The sequence below is a fragment of the Melanerpes formicivorus genome, unplaced genomic scaffold (assembly GCF_026170545.1).
Source record: "Melanerpes formicivorus ecotype bairdi unplaced genomic scaffold, bMelFor1.0.p_v2 SCAF_23, whole genome shotgun sequence".
Classification (NCBI taxonomy): Eukaryota; Metazoa; Chordata; class Aves; order Piciformes; family Picidae; genus Melanerpes; species Melanerpes formicivorus.
Window position 1 is genome coordinate 9,159,306 of NW_027142375.1, and position 19,928 is coordinate 9,179,233.

At 40.1% G+C, this 19,928-nt stretch overlaps 1 protein-coding gene across 1 annotated transcript in view; it reads right to left on the bottom strand.

The window, feature by feature from the left end:
• The window catches only part of HDAC9 (histone deacetylase 9), a 546,793-nt gene that overhangs the window by 107,987 nt on the left and 418,878 nt on the right, over positions 1–19,928 (bottom strand). The window contains exon 18 of the mRNA XM_068152479.1: positions 7,337–7,444. Within this exon, the coding sequence (XP_068008580.1) occupies positions 7,337–7,444 (108 nt within the window). The remainder of the gene's footprint in view (positions 1–7,336; positions 7,445–19,928) is intronic.

The following is a 19,928-nucleotide window of genomic DNA, read 5'->3' on the forward strand; positions in this document are numbered from 1 at the left end:
GAACAGCACGGTCATTGGGAATGAGAGTTTCAAGGTCAATTTAAGTTACCCATAGATTATACAAAGACACTAGAGCACCAGTGCCCAAATGCACAAGGTTTATTTTGGTATTGATTCAACCTGACGCAACAGAAAGAACCATTCCAGGAATGTCTCAGGTCTGGAGGAAACTAATTTCAATTTCTTTCATTCTGTTAAATGACCCTTAACTACCAACAGGGCAACATTACACTTGTGCATGTGCACACACATACATACAAGGCAGAAAAAGGGTTTGTGTTTCATCCAGCTGAAGTGGATGTTCAAAGCAGTCTGAGACCACCTTTTAACTCCTGTCCTTTTCTTCAGTCTCCTTTTGCAAAACTGCTTCTTAATTAATTCAAACTTTGTTTATTTTAAATGAAGAATAACCATGCAAATCCTCCCAGATCTTACCACTTTATTAAGTTTAATTTTCAACTTAAAAATAAATGGCACTCTCTATATTTATCCCATATGCAGGACTAAACTATGGAAGTTGTTTCGTCACTTGATGACTACTCTGTGGTTAAGAAGGGGAATCAGTAAAAGGAGAGACCCACAGATTGAATTGAACATGGATTTAATGAAACAACAAAACTAATATTTATGTGAATATAAACTATACAAAGTTATACTCAGCCCATTGAGTGTACAATGGTCACAATAAGCGTAAGAACAGTCCTCCGGAGAAGAAGAATGAGCAAACTCCTCCAGGGTCCAAGAAAAGCAAGATGAGTCCTCATCCTCAGCAAGCTTCCTCTTTATTATGTGACACGTATGGGATACACCTGTGAGCCAGCTCGCATCAGTTGCCCTGGCTTTTGCCCCTCCCAGCTTAAGCTCTTCACTGACTCCAAACTGCACATGGCCTACATGCCATGGCTACCGCGGGGATTCCACCCCACTTAAACCTGGACAGGCACTTACATGTTTGTGCTACAGAAAAGAGTGCTGCCATTGCCAACACTGACATACTTAAAGGTTATGCAAAGTCAACTAAACAGTAATCCTTATTATGGGTATGGTACTTGAAATCATTTCAGCTTTTAATAGTACTGGATGGGGTCATCTAAGGCTGAAGAAAATGAAATAAGATTTCAAAAATATTCCTTTGGATATTCAGTAGCTCCATGGTCTGCTCCAACACTGAGTTGCCCATCATGATGGAAGGTCATCTCCCATTGTAAAGAGAGGTTCTTGGGTATACTGTTTTTACATTACATTTTCCACTGACACTTTTTTTCCCTCCTGACAGACCATTGTAACATATTAAGGGACAGCCAGAGAAATATGCAACTCGTTATTCAGGAAAGAAGTGAAGACACATTTAACCTTCACAAAACATCACAAATTAAAACAAACATCACAGGAACAAATAATATTTTAAAGGACATTATGCAACAAATTACTGAAAAATTACCATTCTATCATCATTAACTATCTGAATTTCAACTTCTTAAAAGCAGTATTCATCATTTAATAAACACCAAATATATGGCAACAAAAAAAGGTGGTGGCATCAGCACTAATAATTCAGTTAAGGAAATGGAAATGTCGGCATTTTTAAATCTTCCAGTAAAACAATCATTTGGCAAGCTTAATCCTGAAGGTAAGAGTCTCTGAGAGCTCCAGGAGTTACAAATTAAATCCAAAACTCAAGAGAGATCACAAATGCAGAAACCCTCTTTATCTTCCTCTGAAATTTTTCTAATGTGGGGTTTGGACAACCTCTGTTCTCATTTAGTTCAGCAGCAGAAGGGAAGCATCTGCTGCTCAGGACAACTGGATGCAGGCAAGGTGAGAGTCTCTTTGTGCCTATCTCTGAGTGAAGCAGCACACTGGCAGGGGCAGAGGTGAACAGAGTTGAGCATGAGAGTCAATATAATTTCCCTGTGGCAATGCAAGGGAGGAAGGCAATCCTTAGGAGACACTTCCAAACCTTTTAGGGGGATCTTTCTGAAAGTGTGGTCATTAAGTAGAGCTACAGACAAAGACTCTGAAGATCATGAGCTATACTACATGTAAGAAATCCTGTGCAGGGTGATACCTGTAGTTCTACCCCAAGCCCCAAGGAATATATCATAAGTCTTCTCTTATCTGTTAAAATTATGTATTGGATATAACTCATGACTGTAGTGGAATAACATTCACCCAGTACCACATACTTCACTTTTCTAAAGATCTATGGCCATCCAGCAGATTCTTAAAAGCCATATATATATATAAATCAGTTGAGGAAATGAGAAAAGAGCAAAGGTAGATACAAAAAAAAAGAAAAGGTAGACAGGAGGGCAGTGGCACTGAATCCAGATAACATAAATACCTTATCTTGCATCAGGAGGTTTCTTAAACTACAAAAAGCTTTTAAAAAATGACCTTTTTGCAGTATTTAGGTTCATCTCCTCTTGTAACATTGCCAAGGTGACATTCACCACACATGTAAATAAATTCATGAAGAAAATCTTGACTTGGTATAACATCACATTTATGATACTCTGTGTGAAATACCATCTCAAATGGCTCTTAATGAGTGCTCATTATATTATTAAAGAACCCCCAAATATCCTTAATGTTGAGTATTTGATGTAATCAAATATAACCATCCATATTGAGCCTCCTTGGAGAAGGGACAATTTGTCCTGATTTTAAAAAGGCCACAACATGGCAATTCACTATTACAGCATCAGCAGAACTTCAGTAAACCCTATAGTTTTACATCCTTAGCACTATCATACTGATGCTTTCCCCTAGTTAAGAAGATCAAAGAAATCTGATGTTTCACAAGGGATTTGAACTACAGTGAAGAGAATTCCCAACTCCTAGTCAGTTTTTGAACACTGTCCAAATGTCCAGATGAAAAGAATGTTGCTATTCTCAGGCATGACTTGTGTGAAATGGGACTGATAGTCTCAGGAAATTCAGAATTAAAGAAACTTCTGCCTTGTGTACAAGGTTAACTCATGCCCAGTTCTGCTGAAAATCTCTCAATTGTTCTGCAGCCTTCCATAGTTGTTGGGTTTTTTTGCTTGGTTTGGTTGGAGGTGTTGTTTGGTTTTATTTGTTTGTTTGTTGTAGTCTCCACCCTTTTCACAGCAGCATTTATCTATAGCTCTATCCTATTACTGTCACTCTGTGCAATAGCAAGTAATATCAGTAGAGACCACTGAATATCCACAGCAGTTGAAGTGTCCTGTCCTTCCTGAATGTCAGATGCCAGTCCACACAGAGCAGTTATGCTTGTTAGTTTTAACACTCTGGCTATGCATGAAAACATTCATCATCAGTATTGTAAAGAATTCATTCTTAAAATTAATTGATATATATCTGAAAAGCAAACTATTATATTCAATTAAATTTAAACAAACATATAAACAAACACATTGGACTTTTAAAAAGTATATATATTATATATATTGATTCATAAGGGTGTAAGAAATATTTTTGGGCTTCTCATACCCAACCACACTGATAAATTTGATAATTCTCATATCAGACAAGCAGCTGTTAAACAAGTAACTTCAGTTTCTCGTCTCAGGCTTCTCATCTCAGATTTTGTTTATGCTAGAGAGTTTTACTCTATGGTGATCCTAACATTGCCATAGCTGTTTCAGAAGGCAGCATCTGTGATTCTCCAATGCAGCGGGCAGATAATCCACTGCTGCTTCTGCTGCAATCCGGAGCAATGCCCTGTGGGAAGTTCTTGCTGTGCATTGTAAATCTGCCACTGTGAACTTCAGGACGTGCAGCTCTTCTCAGAGAACTCTGGGATTTCAGAACAAATCACTATGTCTTGTCTCATAATTTACTTCTTTTTCTCTTAAGATGACACCAAAATGACGGTACACCATCTGATAGCAATCCACAGTGGGAAACTTCCAGGGAAACACTAGAGCATGTTTCTCTACTGTTCTCATCTTGCTATTTACATGTTGCAGAGATGTTACAGCTTACACACAGTTCTTGGAAGGCAGTATTTGTTATCCAAAGATTCTGAAGTTACGGCAGATCATTCCAGACTCTCATCAGAGTTTAATCCTCCCACTCAGTGCTCACAGTACAGGCTCCAGACGCTCGCTTCACACGCATATTTGCACAACGAAGGAACATGGCAGTGGTCAGCTTCGCTTCCTCTCAGACCTTCACAAGTACACTACAAAATTGGCATTTCCCCTAATCTAGAACTATGATCAATGCAACATGTATGTTTCTAGAGGAAAAATGACAGCAAGATGGAAAAGCAATATGTAAAGCTGTAGCAGCATACAAATGCATGGAGCTAAAACTGTACAGCTACATAAAATACCATCCTAAATATCACATAGAAAACCCAAGAATACACTGTGAAAATCTCCCTAATATCATTTATCATGTGTGGGTATTTGGAGCAGTTTGCCAGCAAACCCCAGGTTTGTATGGAGGAAGAGACACAGCAATCAGAGGACTCTGCCAAAATAGCTAATGTCAGAATGAGTGCATTTCAAAAACATCTGCTAGCACGCTTTCCTTCTGTCAGTCAGGCCTCAATAACCTTTCCATAATCTTAAATTACAAATATCACATGCAGATAGTTCATAGAGTTGGTACGGTAGCATCTCTGTCACTTGGCTTCATGCTGGAAGTATATGAGCAGGTTAGATATTCCTAGGAATGCTGTGAGTGTTCCTCATTTGCTTTGACGTGAAATCCTTTCCATTCCTCTTTTCTTCAGGATTTGTTATAAACCAACTACTTGTCATGTCTACCGAACAATCACCTTTCCAATGCCTCAACTGCAATTTCAGGAGGCCACTTCAGTTCTCCGAACTGTAGACAAAGATTTTATTTAGGATGAAACTAGCACTAAATTTTAAATATTTGTTTACAAACTATTGCAATGCTGGTAGCAACCAATGTCTCACAGTGGCTGATGATTGATTCTTTTCATCTGTCCATCACATACAGGTAAACAACCAAGAGCATTCAAATGTGGTAAGATACCACAAACATACAGAAGCAAGTGATAAAGATGCTGCAGCAGATCTTGGTCAACTGCACACAGCACATACTGAGGGAGCTGGGGCTGCTTAGCCTGGAGAGGAGAAGACTCAGGGGTGATCTTATTGCTCTCTACAACTACCTGAAGGGAGGTTGTAGACAGGTGGATGTTGGTCTCTTCTCTCAGGCAGCCAGCACCAGAACAAGAGGACACAGTCTCAGGCTGCACCAGGGGAGGTTTAGGCTGGAGATTAGGAGGAAGTTTTACAGAGAGAGAGTGATTGCCCATTGGAATGGGCTGCCCGGGGAGGTGGTGGAGTCACCATCATTGGAGGTGCTCAGGAGGAGACTTGATGGGGTGCTTGGTGCCATGGTTTAGTTGATTAGGTGGGTTGGATTGCTTGATAGGTTGGATGTGATGATCTTGAAGGTCTCTTCCAATCTGGTCTGGTCTATTCTATTCTATTCTATTCTATTCTATTCTAATCAAACTTGATTTTTATCATTTCCCTTATGTCTTATAGTTGCCAATGGTAAAAACTAGCTAAAAAATCCTTCTTCGTTTCTGTTAGTCTTGTTGGGTTGGAATAACGCCATGAGTTGTGTATTGAATCCTACTGTTCCCAAAAAACTTAATGGGGATGAAGTATTCATCATAAAGGATGCAGAGCAGCATCCTCTATGATCATAGAATCATAGAATCAATAAGGTTGGAAAAGACCTCAGAGATCACCAAGCCCAACCTGTCACCCAACACCTCATGAATACTAAACCATCACTTCAAGTGCCACATCCAATCCCTTTTTGAACACCTCCAGGGATGGTGACCCCAACACCTCCCTGGGCAGCGCATTCTAATGGCCAACAACTCTTTCTGTGAAGAACTTTCTCCTCACCTCAAGCCTAAACTTCCCCTGGCACAGCTTGAGACTGTGTCCTCTTGTTCTGGTGCTGGTTGCCTGGGAGAAGAGACCAACCCCCACACGTCTACAACCTCCATCAGGTAGTTGTAGAGAGCAGTAAGGTCTCCCCTGAGCCTCCTCTTCTCCAGACTAAACAATCCCAGCTCCCTTAGCCTCTCCTCATAGGGCTTGTGCTTGAGGCCTCTCCCCAGCCTCGTTGTCCTTCTCTGGACACGTTCAAGAGTCTCAATATCCTTCTTAAATTGAGGGCCCCATAACTGGACACAGTACTCAAGGTGTGGCCTAACCAGTGCTGAGTACAGGGGCACAATGACTTCCCTGCTCCTGCTGGCCTGATGTGCCTGGTCCTTGATGTGAAATGTCAAAATGTCTGTGTATTGCGTAGTACCTGGCTAATGACTTTTGTGTCTGAATAGGAAAGCTGAATAACGGCACTGGATTGGGTCAGAGCTGTAGTACTGCATGTCACCTGAGCACACTGTCACCTATACATTCTACATCTGTGTTTGTATACAGATAAATACATGCACCTAGCAAACATATTTTGGCTGAACTAAGACAGATATACAGGAAGAAAAATCTCAAATTCAAGTAAAATTTGGAATTTTAAAAATCATTGTACAATGTTAACACTAAAGGATTTATTTCAATCTTATTTTGGAAACAGGACTGAATCCATTAGGATTTGGAGTGGAAGGTGGACAGTTTAGTTAAGGAGACATGTTAGCTCCAACAATGTTTATTGGGGCGAGCCTGCACTCCGGCTGCATATGGTGTACCTTTAAATAGGGCTGTTAAAACACCAAATAAAATGTCAAAGTCCGTCAGGTCTGGAGCTTTTATAAATTGTTTAGACTGGGGATAATTTGAGTTTTGTACATCACGCCTTGCAGATTGCGGAGCACCCAGATAGGAAAGGGGGCCCGGGAGAAGAACGCGGAGCAGGCAGCCTGGTGGAAAGGCACCTCCTGGGTCACCTCCCTCCTCACCAAGTCGCCTCACTCTTCCCTGCGGCTTGCAGGCTCCTGCTGTTTGCCTCCCCTCTCTCTGGGTGGCATCCTTAGGATACATGTGACACTAAACAACCACATTACAAAAAAATAAAAATCAAAAAAGTCACTTCCGAAGGCAGTGCTACAGCCACTTGCTGGAGATGTGCAAGCGATGAGAAACTTCACTGTGGGCTGTAGCAACCCTGCCCTATAAGCACCCACCGATGCTCCAGCGTTATCGATGGCAAGACTGAAGCGAGCGGAGCCTGGGAGAGCCACCCGGCATGCCACGCCTTCATGGCCATCCTCTCATGCCTCCCGCTGCCACCCTCGCCGGTGCAGAAGGGCTGAGCAACGCCTCCCCTCAGCCCCCCCTGCCCCTCCACCCTGCCGGCTCTCCCACCCACGGCGCGGCCCGGACCTCACCTTCAGCTCCCGGGAGGCCACGCGGGCCGCCAGCTCGATGACACAGCCCACCGCCATGCGTGCCGCCCCGGCCGAGTGCAGCTCGTTCCAAACGGTGTCACTGTCCACCTGAGCAAACAGCCGGCCCCGGGAGGAAGGCAGAGGAGAGAGGGAGAGGGAAAGGGAGAGGGAGAGCATGAGAGAAAACAAACCCGTGAGGGAGGGCTGGCAGCCTGACAGCCCATGTACAATAACATCAGTCTTCCGTCCTGGCCAGCTGAAAGGCCTTCTGGACATGGCTTTGCTTATGCTTTTTCTCTGCACGGGCTTCTCCAATGGAAACACATTCCTGTCATGCCTCGCTGCCATTCCCTGTTTAGATTTCTCATTACAAACAGTGTAACATCGGCCGGGCTGGGCCTGCTCGCCAGCCGCCCCGCACCGGGTCCTCACGCTGGTGGGAGAACAGGGACCTGCCACGGCTGGGACCGAGGGGACATGGCCACCGCTGCCCCCAGCAGCCGGCACGGGCAGTCCGTGACACCAAAACTCAAGGATGGCTCAGGTCATTACCCCTTTTAAGAAAACGAAAAGAGCGGAGAGCATTCATTTTTCCTACCAAGACAGGATTGTTTTCATGGGATTGAAATCAAAGCAATTTAGTTATTTGGATTACTTTCATTAGTCACTATTGCCATAGACAGAAATAAAATTAAATAAAGTATAAACACTTGCACTATCTCCAGTTTTGATGAAATACAAAGTTTTAGCTGAAAGGCTTTAGGTCCGCTTTGTAACAGATTTGTGTGGTTATTTAATGCAGAGAAAATTGCCTTTTGTGCCTTCTAAGTGAGCAAGTGTGAGATGTAAAACATTACATAAATATTATAAAAAAATAGGATAAAATATCATAAAATATTATAAAGATAACATTATAAAGATGACAAAACATTGTAAAAGTAAAATGGTATAAAGAGAACATTATAAAGACAACTGAGCAGTACTGCCCTGCAGCTTCAATCAGTCTGCCAAAATTTTACTTTAGCAACTTTAGTAACTATTTGCAGAAGCATACCAAACAAACAGGTGAATTGTTGTATGTCCCCTATGTGATACAATGCCAAGCAGACATGGTGGTGTGAATAGTCTGAAAAAGTTACCCAAAGAGCCAGCCAGACTTCCTCAGCGCTCTACGGGAAGTGCATTTAATTATATCATATAAGTTTATCATTAAAAGAAAAACGTTTAGGGATAGACCAAATACTGTGTCAGACGCTATTTGGATAAATTCCAAGCACACTGAGACATGTTTTCAGTTTGGATCAGAAGCTTCTGTTCCTAATTTCTCTTAAAAAAAAGGAAAAAAAAAAAAAAAAGGAAAAAAAAAAAAAAGAGGAAAGAAAGAAAGAAATCAAGTAATTGAAAATGGATGCAACTGCTACTCGATTCTGGAGGTTCTGATTAGTCATCTGAAACAGAAAGAAGCTTGATCTCTCTACACCTGTCAAATATCTTCACCATTACTCTTACAATAATATTATATTCCAAGCTACTAAAGTAATCTTATTTATCAGAGGACTAGACTGGAGTTTCCTGTTGTTTCAGTCAGTTTTGTGTGCATGCTGCAGGACTAATGAAAATTGCTCAAACAGTTCATATTCACAGTAGACTGGATTTTGCTGGCAAAATTTAGAATAACAGTAACAGCACCCTGTTTTCATCTGAGACACTCAAGATGTTGTACAAACACAACTAAGCATCATGGGCTTCACACAGGATGATTTATCATGTTTATTTTGCGGATTAGTAGCTTGAGATTTGAAGAAATTAAGTAGCTGTCCCAAGGATACACACAAATCAATAGGTAACTAAGCAAATTGCAAGAAATAAGAAAAGAAACCTAGTATTTAGCATTAGGCAGACCTTCAGGTTGCCTCACTATTGCTTTACAGTGAAGGTGAATCGATTTTCATTTTTTAAAACCAATAAGGAGATAAATAAGTAAGAGATCATCAGTTAAATCATTTTAATCAAACCATAGTTTGAAAAATACTGTGCAGTACTTTAAATAAAGAAATATCAACAAGAGGACTGGGAGGGAGTACTTTCTTACCATTTTTATGGCTAGCGAATTAAGGTTAACATGAAGGAGTGGCTGGTGAAAATGATTCAATGACAGCTGCTCTGTACACTAGGGCACAAGCAGGAGCCTGCATCCTCAAAGGGACTATGATTCATTTCCAGGAAGGCCGATTAAGTTAAAATTGTAACCACAGCTTGAGAGTACCCACCCTTCAAGACAGTTGTCTGCCCTGACACACGAGACGGCAGCCTCTCCAACCACTGAACTCTGAGTATTGGCCAGGATAAAGCATTTATCATTTTCTGCTTTCAGCTGAGTGTGAGGAGACTGAGCGGGGGCAATACGACGAAATATCTTCCACAGAAAAATTTCCCGCAGATCACTTAAATTGCTGCTACCTAGTTTTACCTGGACTGGAAGTGAAAATGGGCAATCAGGAAACAAATCAGCGTTTCCTGAGGAATTTTCAAAAATGACCACCTAATTGTGCACAGGAACTAGAGGGTATTTTAGCTGATCTCTTGGGCGTGGTACGTGTAACGAATGGCAAACTCTCAAAGGCAGGACTAGCCAAGTGAAATTGCAGTACCTTAGTGCATCATTACAATACAAAAATATAACAAACATATTTATAGTAGCTCTGAGAAGGCACAGTATTAGAAACTTGGATGTCAGCTTCTGTTTCATATTCATGCAAAATTAAGACTGAATTTCTGAGAACATCTCTTGAAGAGCAGCCTAGAATAACTTTCATCACGCAGACAGCACTTTAGCTGTAACAACTGGAAAAGACTGTCTCACTCTTTTATATCTCTGTTAGTTCTATGTGTTGCTTTAAATATTTCAGGTGTTTAAACAGAGCTTTTCTTTAAGTGTTACTCAATGTTTACTTTGTAAATTGCTGTTGAAATACAGTGATACAAGTGGCAAACCCATTAAAACTGCAACTACTAGCTGGCCCAGTTGTCAAACTGTATATGAAGTGCAGCTATGTAAATCCTACTAGATATGCTTTTCTTTATTCCTGTGAGATTAAATGATTGGATTTTATACAAGTAAAAGGGATAGGATTAGATACTGTGGTTTCTGGTTCTAGTTCATGTATATATCACATGTATCTGACAGTCGATCTAGATGCTGAGTATGCATGAATTTGTGACAAATGTGATGTTTTCTACATCACAGACTATGAAGAAGTCAGCTGGAATTTTATAAGGGCTTATTTTTGTTCTGCAAGTGCTGTGGAGCAGCCAAAGAATTCAGTGAAAGCCCTATTTTGTTTAAGTGTTTTGAAAATGTTGAAGAAAATTTACACAAAACACAGGGTTTGTAGCTTAATTCTAACACACAATCTTAGTCCTTTTTTGGTTTTCCTTTTAATTATATATGTTCTTTTCATTTACAAGTCCTTTAAAAAAACATGATAGGATAGGAAAACATTCTGAATGCCTAACCAAACAAAAAAAAAACACCATTATTTGGAAGCATCCAAATGTCAGGGTTAAACTATGAGTGGACCACACAGTTCATTATCAAAACTCCTATCACTGCTGGACCTCTTCAAAGATGGATTGTGCATGATAGCACCAAGAGCCAGAAAACACAAGCCCTATCTGAACACTGACTTTCTAACACACATATGGATTTACTTCAGTCCAAGTTTCCTGAATGAGCACTGTAGGTTGTAGGCTTTTTCAAGCACATTTAGTATAGCTCAATCATTGGCATGTGTAGCAAAGCTAATACTCTGTAAAGCTACAGATGATAGAAATTAAGCTACCTGTCCCTGAAGTGGATGTGGAGGCATAAAAGAGGAAGTGAATGACTTAAGTGAAAAGAAATGTAGGTAACTTGTCCTGATTGAATGCAACTAATGTTTCAAGTCTTGTGTGCAGAAATTCCCTGCTTTGCACTACAAAACGAACTTGATATGAATGCTTCCTGCAAGAAAAATCTATGTGATAACTTGACTTTCAGAATGAAGACTTTACACATACTGAAAACAAGCTAAGAAACAAGAATCCTTTACAGCAGAGATGGTTAGCAGATAAAAAGATTGTACCATAACCCCTCAGGGCTGGAATACTTCATGTAAAGGAAAACTATACAGTTTGAAAGTTACTAACTCCTTATACTGTGCTATGGTTGTGGCATTTGTATGTGAAGATGGAGAGGAAGGATATGGAAATATATCTGAGACAGAGATTGTCTACCTAAAAGCCTTTCTGAAATCACTGCCATTGCTGAAACTGTAAATGTTACTTTCCCTGCTATTTATATTTATCATAAACCTACCTCAGAGAGGCATCATAATTCTAAAGCATTTTTGGAAGGTATTTGTGACTGTATTTCGTTTTACCTGTCCCTTCCCCTGGCAGAGAATGAGAACCTCTTGACTCCTCACCCTCTGTTTCAGTCCTCCTTCCTTCAGAAGGATTATGACTGGATCAAAATTCTGCTGACCACAGGTACTGCTCACATTCTGACATGCCCTTCCATTTTTGACACCCTGAATAAAGTATTCATCTGCGTGAGTTATTTGTCTTTCTTAAATAATTATTGTAAACTCTGAAGTTTACAATAATAACTGATAACTGTATGGCAATATAATAGACCCCAAGCTATTGCTTTGAAATGGATTCTGGCAAACCATCCTAGAGCCTGCCTTCTCCTTCTTTCTCTCTCTCACACACACACAATTTACAATTTAACATAATTCCATCTTCCACAGTGGCATTGTGATTTCACTCTTAAAAGGAATTAAAAGTATACTGACTCATTCTGCTCTGTATTCCCTGTACAGCTGTTGCCATCATAAAAATCAAAACCAGTCCTCTCAGAGTTACCACATCTCCCTACCAGAGATACTCTTCTTAGAATTCTCTAAGAATAGTTCAAAAATGCAATCTGTCATCTACTTGTTCATGGAAATGTTGACCTCTGATGCTCCTTTGATATCAGTGATTGTATTCTGTGTGTCCAATATCCTGAACAACAAGCTAAAAAGTAGCAGTTCTTTAGAGTAGTTTAAAAGGATTCTTTCCCCTTTCTGTAAAGAGCAGAAGTTGAGCTCAGCTGCTCTTGGATGGAAGCTGCTCCAATATTCATTTCAGATGGATAAATTTCAACTCTGGAAAAACTACCACATTTAAAGAAAGAAATTAGTTGTCCTTTGGCATACGTGGTTATAAAACTGAGAACTAAATGAAACCTTGTCAGCTAGCAATCACGTAGCTGTCTGCAGTGAACAATTTGATTAAGAAGTCTGTATTAAATAATATAGGAAAGTACAAACCTCAGTGATTCTGCAGTTTAATAAAATCTGTGTATTGCAAAATGAAGTCCTGTGCTTCAGCTTTAAAAGTGCTCAGAGATTCACACGCTTCCTCTTATGCCAGAGAAAACATGTTTCTCTCATTGGGTTTTTTTCAGATCCTTGGCATGAAAATAGAGAGTGAATATCTTCCTGAAGTGTTGCAACCTCTACAAATTGTGTGTGGCATTTTGCTATCGCTTCCAGCAAGGAGTCTCTCATCTTTGGAGACAGCCGGTGCCAGCAAACACTAACACATGAGTTTTCAGTGCGTTGCTCCTGACCATGAACAGTGCAGCTTCCCAGGTGCCATGCTCATGGCTCTCACCTCCCATTCCTACAGATGTCCTGGTGATCATTCATCACCTCCACGATTTTCACTAAGAAGCAAAAGGTCCTCAACATGCTTCTCAGTTGCTGTTTCATCTCACCATGACTAAAGCAGCAAAGGTGTGCACATCATCTCCAAGGAACAAGCTCTAATAAATGGCCTGTCAGCCATGTCTCTTGTTAAGGAACAAAGGAGAAAAAGCTTGCATGGCTGACAGCTCTTCCATAAATCCCATGTACAGGAAGTATGTAAAAGTGGGCTACTTTAGGAAAAATATGGACAGTGATCTTCCTTTTTTTCCCCACTGCCATTTTGCAGATGTATCAGAGATTTGTTCTGTCTAAGGCATTTCCAGCTGCTCTAATCTAAAATTCCTGCCACACAGAGTACCCAGAATACCAGCTATTCATACTTTCTTGCCTACCAGTGCAGTTCACAAAGACATCTTTGCATTTGTAAATACAAAGAGGATGCAACCTTTAGGCTCCAGTGGGATGAGTAGTTCAAAGGATCATCACAAATCACTGCTTGAACAAAAACCATGGAATTCACTTGGGCTTGTGCTGGCTTCTCTACATAATAATTACAGTAAGATAATTTATCATCAGTAATATTAATGGAAATCAACTTCTGAAAATAATCATGGAAGCTGTTAATTCTGACCTCAGAAGTCTCTTTTCTGGGCAAAAACAAAGACTGGTGATGGTACTGTATGTAGGATATTTATCATCATTGAATTTTTACCTAGCAGTAGTGATGTAACTTGCAAAACTTCCATAAATCAAAGCAAATACTCAGAAAATACTCAAAAATTCTGAGTAAACATTAGTAACTGAATTCCTAGCAGAGCTACTGCTGCTGGTAGTCAGCTACTGGTAAAAATGCAGCACTCCCGTACAAATGGAATTCACCTTAAAGCTTGTGAAAATGTCTGAGGTCTGTATTAAAAATATAAATAGCTTTGTATTCAAAATGAGAATGAGAGAAAAATCAGGCTAAGTCAAGCTGAAGCCTGTGATGAATATCTACAGAAGAAATAGTTTGAGTCAGCTACTCTCTTAAACTAACTTTTATGATAAGCATTCAGAATCTCTGAGTCTCATAAAGCATACATTAGACATCTTAAAGGATCTCAAAACCTTAGTGAAACAGCGATGTGTAGATCACTGGTAGGGGGAATGGAGGGAGGATGGCATGGATTAGAAGTGGATTAGAACTTGTTTTTAGAAAAAGCTCATAAATAAAACACTTAGGCCCGCATTCAAGTCTCAGATACGTGGCATATATCACCAGATGCTTGTAAAAAATGTTACTGCACTTTCAGACCTAGCCCTGAGTACTCTATTAATTTAAGCTGACATTTGCTTTAGTATTTAATGGGTTACTGTGTGAAAATGCTTGTGCAACTGCTTTCTTATGCTTGATCTTGCAGTTTTCAGGAGTTCACAGCCAAACAGATAGAACAATCTGTAGTTGGTTGCAATGCACACAATTACAGGAAATGCAGTTTTTCTGTGTGGAAGTCAAGCCTCTTTTAAAGTTTCCTCAGTTGCTGCTGCACACATTTCAGCAATACATAGAATTTTGCCTTTCTTCTTGGAGATAGATGATCTTTATGCCAGAAGCCATCATGGAGCTGTACTCAAACATGGTGTTCATTCAGATGAGAAACACATGAACATTTCCTGTTTAGAAGGCTTTTCTGTCCATCTTGGGGGCTAAATTCTATCAGTAAACAGCAATGCGTTTTTAAAGTGGAAATGTGAATTCTGCTTTGGTTTCACAATTCCCATCAAATCCATATGTGTGTATATGCTGAAGTCTCGGGAGAATGAATAGTATCAGTAAATTGTATGTGGTACTATTCCACTATTTACATGTGATATATATTTATATACAAAAGGTTTCATATTCTGGCATAAAAAAAGGCTTCTTTGTGTAACGCTGGCCTTTGGCAAACCAATAGTTTCTAGGAATTGCGCAAAATGAGGTAACACATGAAAAATTTTGACTTCATAGTAGTTCATTAACTTCTTGATAGTTTTCTGTGTTGTGTGCTGTATCATCCCATCACCCACCCCCCCACCCCCCCTATTTTAACCTGGTCTAGTACTAGGAAAAAAAGGGAAAACAAGTTATCTGAAGGACCAAACTCTGTATTTGATGATTTGGCAGATTACCGCTCCTAAGCTTTCTGTCCTTGCCTGATGCAAATAAAAGGAGTCTGGGACTTTCCTAAAATATTCTGTTGTGCCCACAATCATGCCAAGAAACTGTCTCCTAATTGAACAGTTTCACCTCATCCTGTTCTACACATCAGGCTCTTTGTGGGATGGCATAAGGCTACCTGAATGCCTTTGCAGGAGAGTAATGGAACAAACTATCTTCCCTTTAATGCGAAGAGATTATTTCCCCTTTTTCTTTGTGTGGCTGTGATATTGATATGCTCAATGTGGCTTCTCCTCTCTGCCCAGAAATGAGACACCATTGCACTTTCCAGATCCAGAGATGAAATCTTTGTACCTCAGTAAAGGAAAAGTATTTTATTCCCCCTAAAAGACTTATTTGCTTCAAGTCTTTGTTTATGATGGAAATCAGCACCTCATGTCAGTTCTTCTGATACAAGATGTACTGACTTCTACTCTACTGTTGTACATAACTCTCTAATGGTTATAAAGAGTAGTCAGGGTTCTGCGTTGGCTGTTTCAGGAATTTATCTGAGATTAGGTACATGAAGCTGGACAAATGAGACTTCAGAGAACTGTTTTTTCCTGAACTGAAAGTAATTAAATATGTAGAGTTTATCTCAATTCTCTATTTCTTGAGTTTGCCTGCTCAAGGGATCTGCGAGTTTGTCAGCTAGAAAGCATGTAATTCCCTCTGCATAAGAGGACTTGACTAAAGTGTAATGTCATTTGGCCCTTTCCTACAAAATGTAGTCCACTGAAGCAGCTGACTCTCATGAATTGCCAGAACTGATGGAGAGTACCACCTGAAAAAGCACATTCACCATCAGAGCTGGGAGTTCATTATGCCCTCATTTCCCCATCCTGTGGATAGCCTAGATAGGTTTATCTGGAACTACAGTAAGTGACTGAGTATCCTTGAGTGATTTGGGATGACAGTTCTGTAAAAATGCAGAGTTTTTATAACTTCATTTCTTCTCTTGATAGTTACAGGCCAAATTATTTTCTGGCATGAAAGATCTAAGCTATACTTCAGTTAATGAAACAAGGCTAAGAGTTAAGAAAGAGGACCAGCTTATCCCAGCAGAAAATCTCATTTCTGTTTTACTGCAATAACTGCAAAATCAGAGGAAATTCAGTGGACTTTCCATGATATGTACAAGCCATTCTAAGCCATTCAGTTGGCTCAACATTTGGCCCATGAGCCACTCTGTTCATGTCACTAAACATTTATTCTGCCTAAGTCTGATTTCTTGCAGGGTGTTGTTCTCCCCCAGCTCCTCCTCTCGCAATTTAAAGATCTGACTTTACACATTACAGGTTTGGAGCAGTGTCTTTTGAGGGTGGGGGCAGAGCAGGGGGGGATTGGATAACTGCCCAATTTCATATGATAAAAGGGAAATTCTCTTCTGTCTGCAGGAAAATCCCCAGGGAACAACGTATGAAACCCAAACTTAAATAAAATCATATCCTGTTTGCAAACATCATATTCCCTTTGCTTCTCAGTAATCTGGACCCATAAACCCCAGCACAGCTTGAGAGCCCATTCCTCATCTAAACAAATGCCATAAGCCCCTTTATACTTTTACAACCATGTCAGAAAATAATATTGACTGCCAATAGTGATGTGATTGGAGTTGCCTTCTCTGAGCCATAAAAGAAGTAGTCTGTTATCAATTTCTCTAAATGCATCAAGGGAATTATGGGTTGGTTCAGTTCCAAGTTATAAATGACAATTCAAAAGCCACAGAAGCGTTTGAAGCTGGGAGCCGATGATGACATTATCATAAAAGCCTGCTCTTCTTTGCTTTGGTGGGGTTTTTTTGCCTATCAACTATACAAAAAAAATGTGGCTGAGAAATGACTTCAAGATTTCTTCACACAGCAGCAGGTCAAACAGGCAGGAAAACAATCACTATTTTTAGTGACAGACTGAGGCAACGAGATGAAGCTTAGGCCTATTAAAAGGAGATTTTTTTGCTTCTCTTGCTGTCATTTTCACAGCGCAGCAGAAGAGAAGGAATAGCAATAGATGGATACATTGATCAAATGGTCAATTCTAGATAATTATCATTACAGATCGTCTGTTTACAGATGAAAAAATGACAGAATGGCCTGATAATCACCAGAACCAAAACTTAATTTCTGATTATTCTTCCCATTTGGCCACTTCACCTGCAATCTGCCCACACCTCCTGGAAACCTTTTCACATTCCAAACCTCTGACCAGTTGCAAGAAACCATCTCCTGTTATTAAAACTGCTGGCTGTAGACCTGCTAGTCTCTCTCCGACATAAGGAATTTCATCCTCTCAATATTAGAATTCTTGAGCAACAGTTGGTTCTGGAACACCATTAGCTTTTAAAAAGAATACAGAGCATTATTGCAAGAGGGATCTCTCATACCTCAGCAGATGTTATGCTGCTGACCCTAGATAGTCCTCTGATGTAAGATTAATCATCATTGAAAGAAAACTTGCTATGGGCAAATTTGGGAGGTTAGATTTAGACAACTTTTTTTCCTTTCTCTGTGTTATCTATTCAGTTTGGCTCTCTCAGTATGAAACAGATTTGTTCTCTTTGATAAGAGATCTAATTGTTACTCATATAGTTTCTTATAAAGCCTATTGTTTGAGTTCTTCAGAAAGCCTAATATATACCAAGCCAAATTTGCCAGTGACCCTGACATAGTCAGTTCCTATCACTTCTTGAAGGACAATTAATGTGGATGAAAAGTGTTTACATAATCAGTAAAGGGTAGCTATACATACATTTTGCACTGGTACAAATTATTTAGAGCCATGATGGAACAGGATCACAAAATATTAGTTATAGACAGTGTCTCTTGGTTTTGTTTCAAAACTGCTGGAAAACCCCTTTCTTTAGTGTAACTAAAACTAATGTTCAAAGAATAGGATCCCTGATCTTGACTGTAGTTTATTGGCATTACAGGCATAGGGATAACCACAAACTCAGTAATTTTCTAGCATTAGGGGTTGCAGAGCTTAGTTGGGCCTTTGTTTGTGAAGAACACAAGCCATCCTAAATTCATGCCAATACAATCTTTATTGCCCATCAGCTGATGATGTCTTCAATGCCCATGAAGTCATAGGTTCCAGTCTTTGCTCTAAGAACAGTTTCCATTTTGTTCAGTGTTCTTTCACGTCAAATGTATACACTGTTTGTGGAGCAGACATTCAGACCAAGGGCTTCACATTATTTATAAAGGTATGACAGGTAAATCATAGCCTTAGATACATGGGCTTTATTCTACTTATACTCTGTCTTACTGGTCCAGTGCTCTTTCCAACAGTGGCACAGCTTCAGTGCATGGTGTCAGGGTCCTCAACCAGAAACAACCTATGATCTCCTCAGTGGTAACAACATCTGCTAAGAGATGAGGTCTCTGATATTAAATCCAGCCTGTCAGTGGAGAGAAATGAGCCTAGGTTTCCCATCCGCTGTGTGAATAGTCTAACCACTAATCTATTTCATAATAGAAGAGCTGCATAATAACAGCCAGCGAGGTCCCCATATGGTTAGAAGACAATAGGATCAAAGAGCTCTGAAAATCATCATTCAAGAGGCAGCCATAAAGTCTCCTGCAAGAATGATTTTAATACCTTCTCGTTGCATTCCTTAGCAAACAAGCAAAGAAATAAATGAGAACAAAAATTAATTACTTATTCCATTTGTCCTTAAAATCTTTGCATGAACTACTCCTACTTACTGCTTTGCATTGATTTCTGCTTTATAACCCTCAATAAAGTTGAGAGCTACTAAATAGCTGTGCTCCTTTCCACCAGCATTTTTGAAAGTGAACTTAAGAATTGCTTTCCACGCAGTTTGAAGCAGATCCCTTTCCCAGAGCTCATCTTAACCAATAGACAGTTAAATATCACTGAGAGAGAGCTCCTAATCTGATTATTTACCTCACAAAAGGTCATAACCCATTCCTTTAAAAGAGCCCCAGATCAAGCCTGACAATAATATGTAGAAAGGCAAACCAAGTAGAAAAAAATAAATAAAAGATCCATTTCTATAACATGCTCTTTAATCCAATTTCCACTATTTTAAATAAGAAAGAAACCAAATGGACTCAAAAAAACCCAAGAAAAGGATAAATGCTTTTACAAAAAAATAAGTTATACTGAGCATTTCTGACTGGCTTTAGAAGCCTGAGCATTTTTTTCTTAACTTTACCAATCTCTTTTTCAATTCTCAGTGTGAAAAAGAATTTATTTATTTTTTAATACAGAAATATTTGCATATAGGTGTGTGTGTGCATCTCTGCACACAGCAGTGCACAGACACACACGTGGGCATAGAAGCATAGAATCATAGAATCTGGAAAGCAGCCCTGAGGAGAGAGACTTCAGGGTGCTGGTGGATGAGAAGCTCTCAGTGTGCACTTGCAGCCCGCAAAGCCAATCAGATCCTGGGCTGCATCAGGAGAAGTGTGGCCAGCAGGTCAAGATCCTCCCCCTCTACTCAGCTCTGGTGAGACCCCACCTGGAGTACTGTGTCCAGTTCTGGAGCCCCTATTACAAGAGGGATGTGGAGGTGCTGGAACGTGTCCAGAGAAGGGCCAGGAGGATGATCAGAGGGCTGGAGCACCTCTCCTATGAGGGCAGACTGAAGGAGTTGGGGCTGTTCAGTCTGGAGAAGAGAAGGCTCCGAGATGACCTAATTGTGGCCTTC